The 19,411-nt window shown below is 37.2% G+C and overlaps 1 protein-coding gene across 6 annotated transcripts in view; it reads left to right on the top strand.

Annotated features, from left to right (window-relative positions):
- The window catches only part of lrp1ba (low density lipoprotein receptor-related protein 1Ba), a 304,606-nt gene that overhangs the window by 275,728 nt on the left and 9,467 nt on the right, over positions 1-19,411 (top strand). For 5 of the 6 annotated variants that reach the window (XM_065244654.2, XM_065244653.2, XM_073813477.1 and 2 more), the window contains 9 exons: positions 1,641-1,747; positions 2,408-2,524; positions 3,610-3,783; positions 7,262-7,387; positions 7,943-8,107; positions 9,316-9,477; positions 11,574-11,748; positions 12,184-12,288; positions 17,943-18,056. In XM_065244654.2, coding sequence (XP_065100726.1) covers positions 1,641-1,747; positions 2,408-2,524; positions 3,610-3,783; positions 7,262-7,387; positions 7,943-8,107; positions 9,316-9,477; positions 11,574-11,748; positions 12,184-12,288; positions 17,943-18,056 — 1,245 coding nt within the window. The remainder of the gene's footprint in view (positions 1-1,640; positions 1,748-2,407; positions 2,525-3,609; positions 3,784-7,261; positions 7,388-7,942; positions 8,108-9,315; positions 9,478-11,573; positions 11,749-12,183; positions 12,289-17,942; positions 18,057-19,411) is intronic. The other variant, XM_065244657.2, reaches the window with a different exon arrangement.

The following is a 19,411-nucleotide window of genomic DNA, read 5'->3' as shown; positions in this document are numbered from 1 at the left end:
AAGAAACAAATTGACAAAAAGCGTTTCATCCAATCTATATTTTTGCTCTGCTTATAAACTCTTAAAGGAACAGTTTGTAGGATTGTGGCCAAAACTGGTCACTGCAGTCACAAAACTTGTGGTTAAAACTGGTACTGCAATCACACAACTGGTGGCCAATACAAAAATGACAACATAAACATCAGTTGAGGGCTGCAACTCCACTTTTTAAATGACAATATCCTGGCCAGACCACTGTCAGTGATATAAGTATTTGAAATGGAAATAATTTCTTAATGTCTAGTGACATATCAGGGCCATATTATGATAAATTTATATAAATTTCTTACATACTGTTCCTTTAAATATGTGTAGTTTTGTTAAAAAAAAAAATGTTTAGCAAAAAGCTGAAATAATTACATTTTTGTAAAGGAATTTTGTTAGAGATCAGTTTCAGAATGATTATCAAAACATACACAGAGTTTAAAATTAGTAAATAATGTTTTGGCTTCAGTTTTTTTCATAATTTGGTTAATTGCGGTATTGCAGATTAACATAAAAATTCATCAGGAACACTTTTTTATGCAAATGTTGATAAAAGGCGTACTTGAGGGTTTACATTTTTCTTTTCTTTTTTGGATTCGTTTATTGCAACATTGGGACAAATAATGGACAGTATCACTTTGTGGCAGCGCAGCATGAAAATTTGAAATTAATGTATATTTTTTAAGTTTATTAAAAACAAGGGGACCCACATATTTTAATTTTTGTGCTTTATAGGGGGTCCCAGTCCCCCCTCAATTCGAACACTGCTAATATGTACCATTTATGTACAGATATGTCTTCATCTGGTACCAGTATGTACCTCCGACGACAACAGTTTACTTTTTGAACACCCCAGTGACAAGGACCATTTTTTTAAAACTTTTTTTGCCAGTGTACCGTTTTCCCAGACTCACCTTTTACATCCAAAATACAATTCCAGAATTGTGGATACGTTTCAAGTAGAGAACGAAAATGAAAATGGGAATGTCACTCTGTGCAGGTCACATGAATGCTTTTTGGATTTTTATGTGGTTTTATAACAGAGGTAACAGAGTTTGGGAAAGACACATTACGGTTTAAATGGGACATTTTACAAGACTTTTTTTAAGATGTAAAATAAATCTTTTGTGTCTCCAGAGCATATATGTCATATCATATAGATTATTTATTATAACATGTTAAAATTGCTATTTTGGGTGTGTCCATTAAAATGCATATGAGCTGATCTCTGCACTAAATGGCAGTGTTGTGGTTGGATAGTGCAGATTAAGGGGTGGTATTATCCCCTTCTGACATCACAGGGGGAGCCAAATTTCACTTATCTATTTTTTCACACGCTTGCAGGGAATGGTTTACAAAAACTACGTTACTAGGTTGATATTTTTTACATTTTCTAGGTTGATAGAAGCACTGGGGACCCAATTATAGCACTTAAACAAAAAGTCAGATTTTCATGATATGTCCCCTTTAAATACCTTATGGTAAGATATCAAAACTATTGTCAATTGCTAGATAAATTGGACTAAACTCTTCTTGTACCGTAAAAACCAAGTAAAACTCAAAGCCATATGGCTCATGATGTATTCAATGTATGTGTGTAATATGTTTTATTATAGAATGATGTACTGGACGGTTATTGGTGACAAGTCTCACATTGAAGAGTCTGCCATGGACGGTTCCTTGCGTCGCGTCTTGCTGGAGAAAAACTTGCGAAGGCCGACGGGTGAGGTTCCAGGGTGTCAATCATCCTCACACTGTTTTTATTAAATGTTCTCAGGCTTAAACGCGTCTCTCAGAAATGTTCACAGGAGAAATCTGCCATATGTTATGCTATAAAAGGACCACTTATAAAATGTCTGTCACCGTTACTTGAAATGCAAGGCACAAAAAGTATCTTACCAAGAACTCCCAAGATCATTTCAGCTCTCAATATACAAAACCTATTTAATATCTGTTCTGTTTCAGGGTAAAAATCTTTACCGTTTTATTAACTACACTGTGCATACATAGAGAGAAATACTGTGTTAGTTTTCGGGTGATATAGAAATATAATTGAATGTATTTTTTCATGCATAAATTAAACTCAGATGTTTTATTAATGTGGCTGTAAATGTGTGCAGTTCATTTACATGTATATTGCTAGTTACCTATATAAATAATGATGATATATTATTTCAAAATATTTTAATTTTCTACTATAACATGACTATAGGGCAGTAATGTACACTTAACATAATTTTAAAAACTGTATGTGTTTCATCCCATGGTTTGGTCAAATATGGCCTATTTCAAGTTAATTTAAGTTTCAGGTCCATACTTTACCCAACCATTGTTTCACACAACCCAGCATTTTTTTAGATTGTAATAATCTCTGTCTTTACAGGACTTGCCATTGATTATTACAACCAGCGGTTGTATTGGGCGGATTCAGAGCTCTCTCGGATCGGCAGTGTGCGATTCGACGGCTCTGATTCGCTGGTGGCCGCTAGTGGTCGAGATGGTGAGTTAAATTTTACAAGGATGTGTTTCTAGCTTTTGAGAGCATATTAAGATTATTCAAAGCACGTTTTTAATCAAGCCCAGTGGGTTTCCAACAGCAAGGTTTTAGTGACGCTAGTTTTTAAACATCTAAGGAGCTCCAAAGGTTAAACTGGAAGGTTAGATTCTCACTTAGACTGTGAGTAGATGGGATGCTACTTAAAAGAAAGTGTACATAAATTCATAAAGGAATGAATTATTAAATGATTTTAAACTTAAAGTCACCGTGAAACTGAAGTAGCGATTTACTTATTTTCCCCGTGGTGATATCCGAGTGAAACGGCTACTGAAATGAGAAAAAAATGTGTTGTTTTTTTGCTTGTTATATAAATAAACTACGTTTAAAGAACTTTGTTGTTATTTATTCTTAGCGGAGTTTACCGGAAGTTACGTGGGGACCACGACAGCCGCTTGTTTATGTTGTTACTGCTAAAAAAACGTCTATAAATATTACTTTGTTCTGCTGAACACAAATATTTTAATAAATGTTTGTACGATCTGGGGCACCATTGACTTCCACAGTAGGGAAAATTATCCTATGGAAGTCAATGGTGCCCCAGATCTGTTTGGTTACAAACATTTCTGATTTTCTTTACATTTTCTTGTCTTTTCTTTTATTCGTTCATTTGTTCATTATTTTATTTTATTTTATTAATTAATTAATTAATTATTTTATTTTATTTTATCTTATTTTTTGTTCGTTTGTTCATTATTTTAGTTTATTTTATTATTTAATTTAATTTAATTTAATTTATATTTTGTAAAAACTTTCATCAAAAACCCTTTCAACGCATGTGCAGCAGGCACGGATTTTGACAAGACGCATGATGCACATGGTTCACATGACGCAAAGAACACATATTTTGACATGACAAGCAACACACACAACACTTCGAACACATTTGCGCCCCTCGAAAGAGAAGTCACCAGTTGCAAGAATGTCCTTTAGTTCTGTGCTTTATTTTGCATGATTACATTTTTACTGATATACGCATGTCAGGATGCACAAAAAAATCCCTTTATTTGTCTTATACGGCTTTTTTATAGGAATCTCTCAACCCTTTCGAATCGACTTGTTTGAGGACTACATTTACGGAGTCGGCATGAAGCACAACATCTTCAGGGTTCACAAATACGGGAAGTTTCCTGCCGAGAGACTCAGTCTGGGTGTGGAGAGAGCATCTAGTATCCTGGTCTTCCATCGGTACAAACAACAAGAGAGTGAGTCTTCATCATCTCTCTCAAATGTGTCTCCTTGTATCACAAGACTGAATCTGGTGTTAAGGTTTTATGTTATGGTCACTATCCACTGGACTATCCTGAAAATGGCCGTCATTCTCTTTCCCGACACGTTTTGTGACCTTTACCATCTTTCATCTCTCTGTCTTGCGTTTGCTTTGCTGTATCTGCCATTAGATTTTTCTCTCTTTGTGACCCTCTGTTCTTTATACCCCACTGATCTCCAGTCTGTTAGAAAGAAGGAGGGATGGATCTATCCCTGTGTTGTTTATCTGTGTGCTGTATAATGGCAAGTCATCTCACCCTGATGCGTTTACAGTGGAAAGCTTTATTGAACCTTTGCGGTCTTCAATACAACCTACAAGGCTAAGAAAAGCTAAACCCAAACAAACAATACATCACACACGCATTACGCAACCAATTGGTTTATAAAAGAAGGTTTGTTTTATATAAAGAGAATTTCATCATTCGAGAAACCCTACTGTACAGTAGATAGGGCTGGAGGGCAATGTGCTGCAGTTTCATAGCATCATTGTTTTTCAAAGAAGCATTGTTTTTAACTACTTTCCCACTAACATTTGAACAGATTTTTACATAATCATATGACTAGCATTCCCTCATATTACACGAATAAATGCCACTTATAGTGGTAGAAAAGTTGTCCCTGCTGTTAATGTTGTTGTTTTACATTAATGTGTTGTTTTGTCTCGATTGTCCAGTGCTTAAAAAAAGCTACTTTTTAAGACAAAATGTAAAATATATTGTTATTATTATTAATTAGCCAATCAGAACAGACCTCTGTGTTTAGCCTATTTTTATTATATTGTCCAATTTATTTAATCTTTCTTTAGCCCTTTTCACACCGACATTATGGAAAATGCATCCGGGATTTTTCCGGGATCGTTTGATTTTTAGTTCATTCACACTGCCAATGATTTTCTGGAATCTGTGTGCGCTTTCACTATGAAAGTCAATGGTGCAAATGGTACAAACATTTTAAAATGTATTCTTAATTTTATTTTCTTAATTCTTTATTCAGTTTAGACCTGTTTTGGTTTGATTCTGGGCTTAAATAGCGAATTAAAAAATGTGCCTAATAGAAAAACGGCAATTTCGCATAAACCCCCATATATTGTAAAAACATTTTTTTTATTCTGGGGTGAGGAGGTTTTTCATGCAATTCGAAAATGGAATATATATATTTTTTGTATTTAGCGGTCACCTGACATGCATCAAATCACATGATCATTCATACCTATTAAATATGGCACGGGATGTTTGGTTGGACAGGACAGAAGAGGTCATGTGATGTCACAAGAACCAGTAAGCGCATGTCATAAAAAATATGCTGAACACAAAACATGTTTAATAAATGTTTGTAACCAAGCAGATCTGGGGCACTATTCACTTCTATAGTAGGGGAAAAAATAATATTATGAAAGTCAATGGTGCCCCAGATCACTTCGGTTACAAACATTTTAAAATGTATTCTTGATTTTATTTTCCAAATTCAGTTTGACTCTTTATTCAGTTTAGACCAGTTTTGGTTTGATTCTTGGCTTAAATAGCGAATTTAAAAATGTGCCTAATGGAAAAACGGCAGTTTCGCATAAAGCCCCATATATTGTAAAAACATTTTTTTTAACGCTGGGGTGAGGAGGTTTTTCATGCAATTCGAAAATGGAATATATATATTTTTTGTATTTAGCGGTCACCTGACATGCATAAAATCACATGATCATTCATACCTATTAAATATGGCACGGGATGTTTGGTTGGACAGGACAGAAGAGGTCATGTGATTTCACAAGAACCAGCAAGCGCTTGACATAAAAAATATGCTGAACACAAAAGATGTTAAATAAATGTTTGTAACCAAGCAGATCTGGGGCACTATTGACTTCCATAGTAGGGGAAAAAATAATACTATGAAAGTCAATGGTGCCCCAGATCTGTTAGTTTACAAACATTTCTAAATTTCTTCCCATTTTAGTTTTATTTAAATTCTATCTGTTCGGTTACAAACATTTCTAAATGTCTTCCCATCTAAATTTTTTTTTCAAATTCAGTTTTCTATTACGTTAGATCTTTTTTGTTTTGATTCTGGGCCTAATGTTAAATAGCAAATAAAAAATGTGCATAACGGAAAAACGGCAATTTTGCACACACACACACACACACACACACACACACACACACATATATATATATATATATATATATATATATATATATATATATATATATATATATATATATACACGCTTGGGTGAGGTGGTATTTCAGGCAATTTGAAAAATGAATATATTGCAAAACTGCAATGGAAACAGTTTTTTCATGTGACGTCACAAGAACTGGCAAGCTCATGATATCAAGATTAAAGTTTTTAATTTCAACTTCATTGTGACTTTAAATGAATAGTTCACCCAAAAATGCAAATTCTGACATAATTTACTCACCCTCAAGTTATTTCAATCCTGTCTAAATATTGCTTTGTTCCAAGCAGATCTGGGGCACCATTGACTTCCAAATGTAGGGTAAAAAATAATACTATGAAAGTCAGTGGTGCCCCAGACCTGTTCGGTTACAAACATTTGTAATTTTCTTCACACTTATATTTTTATTTCCCAAATTCAGTTTTCTCTTACGTTAGATCTGTTTTGGTTTAATTCTGGGCCTAATAGCGAATTGATAATGTGCCTAATGTAAAAAACGGCAATATCGCACATACTACTCCTGTATGTATATATTGCAAAAAGTTTTACGCTGGGGTGAAGTGGTTTTTCAAGCAATTTGAAAAAAGGAATATATATGGCACGGTATGTTTGGTTGGACAAGACGGAAGAGGTTTGGTCGAGATCATGTGATTATTAAAAATAATACTAAAAAAGTTAATTGTGCCCCAGATCTGTTCGGTTACAAACAGTTCTCATGTTCTTCCCATTTTTATTTTATCTAGAAAATAGAAATAATTTTATTCTGACATCATTTACTCACCCTCAAGTTATTTCAATCCTGTATAAATATTTATTTGTTCTGCTGAACACAAATGAAGATATTTTAATAAATGTTTGTAACCAAGCAGATCTGGGGCACCATTGACTTCCATGGGAGGGTAAAAATAATACTATGAAAGTCAATGGTGCCCCAGATCTGTTAGTTTACAAACATTTCTTCCCATTTTAATTTTATCTAAATTCTATTTTCCAAATTCAGTTTTCTCTTACATTAGACCTGTTTTGGTTTGATCCTGGGCCTAATAGCGAACTGAAAATGTGCCTAATGGAAAAACTGCAATATTGTACCTACTCCCATATATAACAAAAAAGATTTTTTACGCTGGGGTGAGGTGGTTTTTAAGGCAATTCTCTCTTTGTGTCTTCATTGATATTTGTCCAGTTTCATTTTATTTATTTCTTCATCTTTTCTTTCTTTCTTTCTCTCTCTCTCTCTCTCTTAGTCTCGAACCCCTGTGCCAAGCTGAATTGTGCGTTTCTCTGCCTCCTGAACCCCACCGGGGCCAGTTGTGTATGTCCTGAGGGAAAAATTCTGGTCAACAGGACCTGCGCAGACAGCAACATCTCAGGTACCTCTGTCAAAACACGCTGGGCAGAATGCCCTTACATTTCAGACAGAACGGCAGAGCGGCCTCGGGCACTCCGTGTCAAACTCGCACGTTTCACCTCACTGGTTTTGACAGGAGTGTTTTTATAGGATGCGGAGCCCTTTAACCAACATGCAGCACACATCTACTGTCAACATGCTTTAAAAGACCGGGCTAGTGTCTCTAGCGTACATTATAGATTTATTTGTAGCGATATTATCTTGCATCAATTATGCAAAGATAATATTAAAAAAAAAGAAAGAAGTTTGAATAAGATCTCCACATTGAAAACAGCAGTATGATACCACTAAAATGTTTTTATTAATATGAAAACATTTTTTATAATTAAGCGTCATTCTGTGGAAGTTGTTTCCAAGTGTGATAAACGCACCCAAATACATGAATAGATGTGATGTCCCCTGAAAAAAAATTTAGTTTAAGTGTTTCATGAAAAGACAGCTTTGTTTATTAGTTAGTTTTCATCTAGTTTTGGTTTTGTGTCAACGCTAGTTAAACGTGGCTGTGGGTTTGTCGTAGGTGACCTTTGCCGCCCAGCCTGCGAGAATGGTGGTCGATGTCTGACGAACGAACGTGGTGAGTCGCGCTGTTTTTGCTGGCCGAATTTTTCCGGGGAACGCTGTGAGATGAGCCACTGTAAGGACTATTGCCAAAACGGAGGCACCTGTACGGGATCACCACTAGGTAGGCGCTGTTTTGTTTTTTTAATTTTGATATCATGATGATGGACTTTTTTAAAGGCGACATTTATTAAAGATGTCAAATAAATCTTTGGTGTCCCCAGAGTACATATGTAAAGTTCTAGCTCAAAATATCATGTAGATAATTTATTAAAACATGTTAAAATTGCCACTTTGTCCTTTTAAATGCAAATGAGCTGATCTCTGCACTAAACGGCAGTGCCGTGGTTGGATAGTGCAGATTAAGGGGCGGTATTATCCCCTTCTGACATCACAAAGGGCACATGCTTGCAGAAAAAAACTTAGATTTTCATGATATGTCCCCATTCAATGTATACTGGCAATGTACGTTGTCTAGTTGTTATCTTGCATGTCAAGCTAAAATATTTCGTAGTATTTTAAGATATATTTTAAAGATTACAAATTCAACTATCTTCATATTTGCAGTCTGTATTCTTGCATGCGGTTTCTTACTGTAACAGAGAAAAGCAACTCTGAGGGCACCAGAAGTTCTTCTGCTGTAGTACCCTCTATAAAAATAACCAGATGCATTTGCCTTAACGTGTAAACCATTGCAAATATTGTGTCAGGGACTAACATTTGGACAAACATGTTTCACGTCTCAGAAACAGGCGGAAATTGTTTCCATTGGCTTTATCACATCAAAAACTGTCGTTCACGCAAGCTGGCAGATGGACCACCAGCAGAAGAACAGAACATCCCTCAGATTTGAGCGTGTGATGAACATGTGCACATATTAAGTCGATGCCCAACAGATGTACCATCTCGCAAATCCTGGCGTGCTTATGTCACAGCAACACAAACAATCAAATTCTTGGTGCCGGAATGCTTACAGAAATAGCAGAGGATCTTTGAGTATGGAGATATGAGAGATTAGCTCGCAGATGATGTTGTCTTTAGATTAGGAAGGATGTTTTACATCTGCTAATGACTTGGAACTGTTTGGGTTCAGGCTCGGTGCATCCAAAACCTAGGGTCAAACTTTTAAATCCAATTCCAGTTGTTTGCCAAACAGTCACATACAGTACGTACAATAGTACTGAAGTATGTAAAAAGGATAAACTTCAACAAAATCTATTAGACAATAAAGAAGTGTTTGATACACCAAATAGGATCCCACACATATGTGGCCAGGGGCTCAATGGGAAACCACTGTGAAACCATTTATTTTTATTGTCTTTCGAATGAAAGGAAAGCCAACTTGTCGTTGTGCTCTTGGTTACACCGGCCCGCTGTGCGAGAGGCGCGTATGCGATGGTTACTGTCTCAACGGAGGAACGTGCGACATGACCCTGGGCAACCAACCCGTGTGCCACTGTCTTGCAGAATACACAGGAGAACGCTGCATGCACCGTAAGTTACAGTCGACTACAAACTAAACATTAAAAATGAAGTGGCGTGTAAAGGGACACTCTTTAAATATACTAATTTTCTAGCTCCTCTAGAGTTAAACATTTGATTTTTACCGTTTTGGAATCCATTTAGCTGATCTCCGGGTCTGGCGCTAGCACTTTTAGCATAGCTTAGCATAATCCATTGAATCTGATTAGACCATTAGCATCGCGCTAAAAAATAACTAAAGAGTTTTGATATTTTTCCTATTTAAAACTTGACTCTTCTGTAGTTACATCGTGTACTAAGACCGACGGAAAATTAAAAGTTGTGATTTTCTAGGCAGATATGGCTAGGAACTATACTCTCATTTTGGCGTAATAATCAAGGACTTTGTTGATGTAACATGGCTGCCGCAGGTGTAGTGATATTACGCACTGCCTGAAAATAGTCCCCTGCTATTGAAAGTTACTAAAGTTTCGTCTGCTGCGTAATATTATTGCGCCTCCTGCAGCCATGTTACGGCAGCAAAGTCCTTGATTATTACGCCAGAATGAGAGTATAGTTCCTAACCATATCTCCCTAGAAAATCGCAACTTTTAATTTTGTGTCGTCTTAGTACACGATGTAACTACAGAAGAGTCGAGTTTTAAATAGAAAAAATATCGAAACTCTTTGGTTATTTTTTAGCGCGATGCTAATGGTCTAATCAGATTCAATGGATTGTGCTAAGCTATGCTAAAAGTGGTAGCGCCAGACCCGGCCCAGAGATCAGCTGAACCAAAAAGGTAAAAATCTAATGTTTAACACTAGGGGAGCTGAAAAATGAGCATATTTTCAAAAAAGTGGAGTGTCCCTTTAAGATATTAAACTGCCAGCATATTTGTCATTATAATCATGCATATGTAATGCTGTTTAAAACGGCAAGCTAACATCACATATTTTCCTTAGCATTTTATTTGTATTGAGGTCCTTTATGAGGCCTTTTATTTTAAATAAAATGAACTTTTTTAAAAGCGTAAAAAGTGTAGCCCCTTTAAGAGTTACATATACATATATTATATATATATATAAGACGAGTGTTGATTGTTTTAAAATTATTACTGAAAAGTAGTTAAAAATATTAATACAAGTTAAGTTAAAAGAATTGTTTCAGTTTGCATTATAAACTATAGTTAAAATTGGTATGATGTAAATACAGTATTGTAAAACGACTCATGTGACTACATATTTGTGTAGGTGAATTTTTGGGTGTATTAGTTTTTGGAGATTTAAATTTTATTTAGTTGCGCTTTTATCCAAAGAAACGTATACTGTAGCATTTCATATTGAGAGCCGAAAATAAACACTGTATACAAACTAGTAATAGTTTACAAATAATAATACAAATTGCATTCGATACACTTTACAATTACACTTTTGTTGTATTTTTACCGAGCCCCTATGGTGACATTGGAGTAAAAAAAAATCAAAAGTTTAGTTTCATGTGCTCACGCAAAACCTTCATGTGCAGAATTTTTTTAAAGGTAAGTTTTGCGTGCTCACGTGAAACTATCACGCGTGCACGTGAAACTTTCGCTTTCACGTGTGTGCGCGATAGCTTCACGTGCTCGCACGATAGCTTCACGTGCTCACGCGAAACTAAACTTAAAAAAATTCTGCACATGAAGGTTTCACTTGAGCACATTAAAGTTTCACATTTTAAGTTTAGGTTCGCGTGAGCACGTGAAGCTATCGTGCGAGCACGAGAAGCTATCGCTTGCTCACCTGAAGCTATCACGCGCGCCGTGAAAGCGAAAGTTTCATGTGCGTGCGTGATAGTTTCACGCAAGCATGCGATAGTTTCACGCGAGCACGCGAAACTAAACTTAAAAAAAAATTCTGCACATGAAAGTTTCACGTAAGCACATGAAACTAAACTATTGATTTTTTTTACTCCAATGTCACCTTAGGGGCTCGGTATCTTACTGTAGTAGTTACTTTAAAGACATCCATCATTACTTCCTGTAGTGTAAATTCATTGAATTCTGATATTATACATGTTTTATGATATGATACACAGCAAACATAACATATAAAATAAAGCTAATGAATCTTCGGACTTGATTTCATTACAGATATTTGTCACCATTACTGTGTGAACTCCAAGGCCTGCACAATGTCCAGCTCAGGGTACATCGAGTGTGTTTGTCCCACCCGCTACGAGGGGCCGAAATGCGAGACGGACCGATGTCTTCGTTGCCGTGGAGCCCCGTGTATCGTCAATGAAGAGACCGGAGATGTTGCCTGCAAGTGTGTATTGATCAAAACAACGTGTTTATAATCGCACCCGTTGTTTCAGCAAGATATTGAAATAACAGAATAGCGCAAATGCGCATATCACTATATTTCAATACGTTTTGTATACTCAAAGTTTTAGGACGATGCAGATAGCGAAGAGGCTGGCAGTGATTTTTTTTATTCTTACATTTTTTTTTTATAGTATGTTCGTTATACAGATGTCTGGTTTAAAGTATATTTTGTTAAAATTTAAATTGGTTTTAAAAAAAACTAAAGCATTATTGTATTCTTGCATATATAATTTTTTACCAATATCGTGCAGTCGCATCGTATTTTAGTTTTTTTACAATGCATGTATTTGGACAGTATATGTGTAAATATATTGACGTCTCATCAGTCAGAAATCAGTTTGAATGAATGGATGTGTGTGTTTGTGTGTGTTTACAGCTGTACTAACGGTAGAATCGCAGCCAGCTGTCAGTTGTGCGATGGATACTGTTATAATGACGGTACCTGCCACCTCGACTCGGAGACGGGCCTGCCGTTCTGTCAGTGAGTAATTTCTTAATAGCTTTCTATGGCAACAAATTGCCTGTCGTTATTTAGATTCATTCATTTTAAATTGCTCCCTCCGGCAATGAGAGCGCAAGGTTTAATAGCTTTATTCTGCTCGTCTGAGTTGGCTGGATGAATGTTTTGTGAAGGAGAGCATAAGAGAACGAGGTTTTATAGCGAAGGAGTGAATTATCACAGCGGGGGTCCATAATCTGGAGACAACCAATAGTAGAAATCAGAGGAAAATAGTATGAGATCGAATGAAAAGTCAAGAGTTGATGGTTAGAGCTGTGGTGCGGCGTTAGCATACCTTCAGGTTCGAGTCTGGCTCATATATTTTCATTATTTCTTATTTTCATCCTTTGTACTTAAAACTATTATCCATTACAACAGTCGAAGTATGTACTCCAATTTCAGTGAAATACGTGACTATAAGAATCTACGTATCATCAATGTTAGCAGAATAGGAGTTTCGCATTTGTGCTTGGGGGCACCTACCGGCAAACAGGGGTACTGCAATACTTTGAGATTAGTGAAAGAGTGCCGCTTCATGGTTTTTAACTCTTTTCCCGCTATTGACGAGTTATTTTGTCAATTAAGAAAAAACATTTGCATGAAAAAAAAGTGTTCCTGATGAGTTTTTATGGTAATCTGTAATACAGCGTTTGTCCATTTTATTACCCAATTTATGAAAAAAATTAAGCAATTTTTTAATTAATTTTACACTGTGTATGTTTTGATAATCGTTTTGAATCTGATCTCTAACAAAATTTCTTCACAAAAATGCAATTATTTTAACTTTTTGCAAAAAAGTATTATTGAAGAAAAATATCCATATTTAAGAGTTTATAAACTACGGAGCCCCTAAGGGGACATGGAGAAAAATTAAATAAAGTTTAGTTTTGCGTGCGCACGTGAAACCATTGTGTGCGCACGTGAAACTATCGCGTTTAGTTTTGTGTTTGCACGTGAAACCATTGTGTGTGCACGTGAAACTATTGTGTTTAGTTTTGTGTTCGCACGTGAAACCATTGTGTGCGCACGTGAAACTATCGCTTTTAGTTTTGTGTTCGCACGTGAAACCCTTGTGTGCGCATGTGAAACTATCGCGTTTAGTTTTGTGTTCGCACGTGAAACCATTGTGTGCGCACGTGAAACTATTGCGTTTAGTTTTGTGTTTGCACGTGAAACTATCGCGTTTAGTTTTGTGTTCGCACGTGAAGCTATTGTGTGCGCATGTGAAACTATCGCGTTTAGTTTTGTGTTCGCACGTGAAACCCTTGTGTGCGCATGTGAAACTATCGCGTTTAGTTTTGTGTTCGCACGTGAAACCATTGTGTGCGCACGTGAAACTATCGCGTTTAGTTTTGTGTTCGCACGTGAAGCTATTGTGTGCGCATGTGAAACTATCGCTTTTAGTTTTGTGTTCGCACGTGAAACCATTGTGTGTGCACGTGAAACTATCGCGTTTAGTTTTGTGTTCGCACGTGAAACCATTGTGTGTGCATGTGAAACTATCGCTTTTAGTTTTGTGTTCGCACGTGAAACCCTTGTGTGCGCATGTGAAACTATCGCGTTTAGTTTTGTGTTCTTACGTGAAACCATTGTGTGCGCACGTGAAACTATTGCGTTTAGTTTTGTGTTTGCACGTGAAACTATCGCGTTTAGTTTTGTGTTCGCACGTGAAGCTATTGTGTGCGCATGTGAAACTATCGCGTTTAGTTTTGTGTTCGCACGTGAAACCATTGTGTGTGCACGTGAAACTATCGCGTTTAGTTTTGTGTTCGCACGTGAAACCATTGTGTGTGCACGTGAAACTATCGCGTTTAGTTTTGTGTTCGCACGTGAAGCTATTGTGTGCGCATGTGAAACTCTCGCGTTTAGTTTTGTGTTCGCACGTGAAACCATTGTGTGTGCACGTGAAACTATCGCGTTTAGTTTTGTGTTCGCACGTGAAACCATTGTGTGCGCACGTGAAACTATCGCTTTTAGTTTCGTGATCGCACGTGAAACCATTGTGTGCGCACGTGAAACTAACTTTAAAAAAAAAATTCTGCACATGAAGGTTTCGCGTGAGCACATGTTTGCACGTGAAACCATTGTGTGCGCATGTGAAACTATCGCGTTTAGTTTTGTGTTTGCACGTGAAATCATTGTTTGCGCATGTGAAACTATCGCGTTTAGTTTTGTGTTCGCACGTGAAACCATTGTGTGCGCATGTGAAACTATCGCGTTTAGTTTTGTGTTCGCACATGAAACTATTGTGTGCGCACGTGAAACTATCGCGTTTAGTTTTGTGTTCGCACGTGAAACCCTTGTGTGCGCATGTGAAACTATCGCGTTTAGTTTTGTGTTCGCACGTGAAACCATTGTGTGCGCACGTGAAACTATTGCGTTTAGTTTTGTGTTTGCACGTGAAACTATTGTGTGCGCATGTGAAACTATCGCGTTTAGTTTTGTGTTCGCACGTGAAACCATTGTGTGTGCACGTGAAACTATCGCGTTTAGTTTTGTGTTCGCACGTGAAGCTATTGTGTGCGCATGTGAAACTATGGCGTTTAGTTTTGTGTTCGCACGTGAAACCATTGTGTGTGCACGTGAAACTATCGCGTTTAGTTTTGTGTTCGCACGTGAAACCATTGTGTGCGCACGTGAAACTATCGCTTTTAGTTTCGTGATCGCACGTGAAACCATTGTGTGCGCACGTGAAACTAACTTTAAAAAAAAAATTCTGCACATGAAGGTTTCGCGTGAGCACATGTTTGCACGTGAAACCATTGTGTGCGCATGTGAAACTATCGCGTTTAGTTTTGTGTTTGCACGTGAAATCATTGTTTGCGCATGTGAAACTATCGCGTTTAGTTTTGTGTTCGCACGTGAAACCATTGTGTGCGCATGTGAAACTATCGCGTTTAGTTTTGTGTTCGCACATGAAACTATTGTGTGCGCACGTGAAACTATCGCGTTTAGTTTTGTGTTCGCACGTGAAACCCTAGTGTGCGCATGTGAAACTATCGCGTTTAGTTTTGTGTTCGCACGTGAAACCATTGTGTGCGCACGTGAAACTATTGCGTTTAGTTTTGTGTTTGCACGTGAAACTATTGTGTGCGCATGTGAAACTATCGCGTTTAGTTTTGTGTTCGCACGTGAAACCATTGTGTGTGCACGTGAAACTATCGCGTTTAGTTTTGTGTTCGCACGTGAAACCATTGTGTGCGCACGTGAAACTATCACGTTTAGTGTTCGCACGTGAAGCTATTGTGTGTGCATGTGAAACTATCGCGTTTAGTTTTGTGTTCGCACATGAAACTATTGTGTGCGCATGTGAAACTATCGCGTTTAGTTTTGTGTTCGCACATGAAACTATTGTGTGCGCACGTGAAACTATCGCGTTTAGTTTTGTGTTCGCACGTGAAACCATTGTGTGCGCACGTGAAACTATCGCGTTTAATTTTGTGTTCGCACGTGAAACTATTGTGTGTGCACATGAAACTATCGCGTTTAGTTTTGTGTTCGCACGTGAAGCTATTGTGTGCGCATGTGAAACTATCGCGTTTAGTTTTGTGTTTGCACGTGAAACCATTGTGTGAAACTATCGCGTTTAGTTTTGTGTTCTCACGTGAAACTATTGTGTGCGCATGTGAAACTATCGCGTTTAGTTTTGTGTTTGCACGTGAAACCATTGTGTGCGCACGTGAAACTATCGCGTTTAGTTTTGTGTTCTCACGTGAAACTATTGTGTGCGCACGTGAAACTATCGCATTTAGGTTTGTGTTTGCACGTGAAACCATTGTGTGCGCATGTGAAACTATCGCGTTTAGTTTTGTGTTCGCACGTGAAACCATTGTGTGCGCACGTGAAACTATCGCGTTTAGTTTTGTGTTCGCACGTGAAACCATTGTGTGCGCACGTGAAACTATCGCGTTTAGTTTTGTGTTCGCACGTGAAGCTATTGTGTGCGCATGTGAAACTATCGCGTTTAGTTTTGTGTTCGCACGTGAAACCATTGTGTGTGCACGTGAAACTATCGCGTTTAGTTTTGTGTTCGCACGTGAAACCATTGTGTGCACACGTGAAACTATCGCTTTTAGTTTCGTGATCGCACGTGAAACCATTGTGTGCGCACGTGAAACTAACTTTTAAAAAAAAATTCTGCACATGAAGGTTTCGCGCGTGAGCACATGAAACTAAACTTTCGATTTTTTTGACTCCAATGTCACCTTAGGGGCTCCGTAATAAACAGAGAGTGTTTTTTTGTTTGTTTGTTTTTTTTAAAGCAGAGGGTCTATTCTTTTATTTTATATATTTGTATGTTTATATATTTTTAGAAGAAAATTTTATGAAAATCACAAAAAATGCTGGCGGGCAACTTAAAAAAGGCTGCCGAGAAATTAGTTAAATATGGTTTTAATGAATTAATATTAAATGTATTAATATAAAAATATTAGTTTCATAAATAGCTCAGACAAAATAATAATTGGCTCTAGTTTGGGGGGGCAGTGCCCCCCAGCCCCCCAAACGTTGCCTATGGATAGCGGTGCACTAATGAAAACGACATACAATGACAAATATTTATTTTATTCTTCGAACAAACTTGTTCCCTTCAGTATACTGGTATATACAGAATTTGAGAGATGGTGGAGTGGCGGAGACGTTGTTTGTGTACGTTTTTCCTGACCGCATTTGATGACAGATAATCGTGAATTGAATGTAGTGGACACGTTTCATCTATCCGCCTGAAACGATTTGAGTTTCACCCGAGCCTTGTGAATTTCTCTGTGATGGAGCTTTTATCAAGCTTTTTCCAGGCACAATAAAACCCAGACAATATTCACTCCCGCCTCCCGCTTGCACTTTCTGGGAAGAATAAGCATGCATCGCAATCTTCAAGCCAAACAAAGCCAAGATCTCTAAAAGGGCCTCGTTGATTCCCTTTCAGTCCGTGTTATTGAGGAAAATCCTGCAGAAAATAGGGACATGTCCTTTAAAGGCTTAGCAATAGCACCTGGTCTTCATTTTCCACTTCTTTTTCATCTCTGGTCGCCATTGATGGGCCGACAGCTCCATTGTGCGCTTCGAAAAACGAATCAATTTGCATGCAGATGATTCAATCGTGTTTTTCCGACTTTGTCCCTGGAGGTGAAGGGTTAGTAATGATGAGGAACAAGCGGTGAGCAGATATTCAGAGATGACGTGGGAAATGTGCATAGTTATATAGACATATTTGACTTCACATCACCCCATCAGGAACTTTGTTGTCTTTTGTTTGTCTTTCGTTTGGATTTTGTTTTGTTTTCTCTCCCAAACAGCATTTCATTAGAGCTCGTTTCAAAGAAACGTTGCTATTTAAATCCCTAGAGACGCTGTTTGTTTTGTATTAAATGAGACTGCTAGATTCAAGCCAGCATGCGTGTGTTTGTCTAAGCGTCCCTTAAAAAGTTTTGTTTTTGTTCCCGCAAGACATGCTTTAAACAGGGTTACAATTGCCCAACTTTACATTATTACAGCATAATGTTTGTGCATATATAAATTGGCAGTTTATAACAACACTGTTGCCTTCACCAGTTCTTGCTTTCATCTTGCTCTATGTGTGTGTGTGTGGCCTCTTTTCCTTTCCTCATGTGTTTTTCGTCTCATTGCGTTTTCCTCAGTTGCCCGTCCGAGTTTAAAAGCCCGAGGTGCGACCAGAGAGCGAACCCTTGCGATCACTACTGTCAGAACCAGGGCGTTTGTTCCCTCACCGCCTATAACAAACCCCACTGCAAGTAGGTCTATTCAGTTTCCAGAACATTCCCACAATTCCATCCGCCACCGTAAATGGCACGGCCATAAACGCCACCCCACGGTCAATAAACGGCACCCTTCACTTGCATTGCATTTCGACGTGCGCTTCCATTTGTATGTTTGGCATGACTGTACGTTTTATGTGTAAGTGTTCAAAGCAACTATTTAACATCATTTGTTTTATACTTTCATTGATTAATTAATTTCTTGTCTTGAGTTTGAACAACGTGTGACACTTTCCATGAAAATTGTAAACTTTTCAAATTTTTTTTTTTTTTTTTGGTAAGAACTACTAGCTGATTTATACACTGTCAGACAAAAATGGCTAAAATATGAACCCCAGCTGTCACTAGGGTTTCAAAATGTAAACATATTAGGACCTTTTTTAAAGGGTACTTCCCCATTGACAGATAAGGTGCATATTTTAGTGCATAAAAATTATATTAACTCTTTCCACGTCATTGACGATTTATCTCGTCAATTAAGAGAAAACATTTGCATGAAAAAAAAGAGTTTTTATGGTAACTGTAATACCACGATTAACCGCTAGATGATGCATTTACCCAATTTATAAAAAACTGAAGCAAAAAATAATTTATTAATTTTAACACTTTATGTATGTTTTGATAATCATTCTGAATCTGAAGTCTTTCACAAAAATGCAATTATTTCAGTGTTTTGCTATAAATATATATATATATTTGAAGAAAAATACCCATATTTAAGAGTTTATAAGCAGGGAAAAAATAGATGAATAGTTTTTTTTCCCATTTTGTTTGTTTGTTTGTTTATTGTTTATTGTTTGTTTGAAAGCAGAGGGTCTGTTCCTAACATTTGATATTTTTGTATGTTAATATATTTTTAGATAAAATTTTCCTTGAAAACATTTTGTGAAATTTTTCTAAAAATCACAAACAATGCTGATGGGTAACTTTTCAAAAAAAAATAGGCTGGCGGGGAATGAGTGAAGTTTTAGGGGCGGTTCACATTTCCCGTCTAAAACCACGCAGAAAACGCGACCGTCGAGTGGTTCTTGTCACATGACCTGCATGCGTTGCACTTGCGGCATTCTGAAAAGTTGAAATGTTTTAAACTCGGACGCTCCTGAAAAAAACGCGCGCCGCACTGCATGCGCATCGCGACCGCGTCGCTTCCATTATGAAATAACGAAATTGTGCCTGCAAAAGACACAAAATGTGAATCGCTCCTTATGTTGGTTGTGAAAAGTATATTATTTCATTATTTTTTTTTATTTCAACGTTATTTTATTGTACTCAATTTTAATTGACTTGATCATACAATCTTGTTAACACATCTATTGTAAATAATCATAAAT

This window comes from Paramisgurnus dabryanus, chromosome 24 (assembly GCF_030506205.2).
Source record: "Paramisgurnus dabryanus chromosome 24, PD_genome_1.1, whole genome shotgun sequence".
NCBI lineage: Eukaryota > Metazoa > Chordata > Actinopteri > Cypriniformes > Cobitidae > Paramisgurnus > Paramisgurnus dabryanus.
This window is presented reverse-complemented; position numbering and strand designations above follow the sequence as displayed.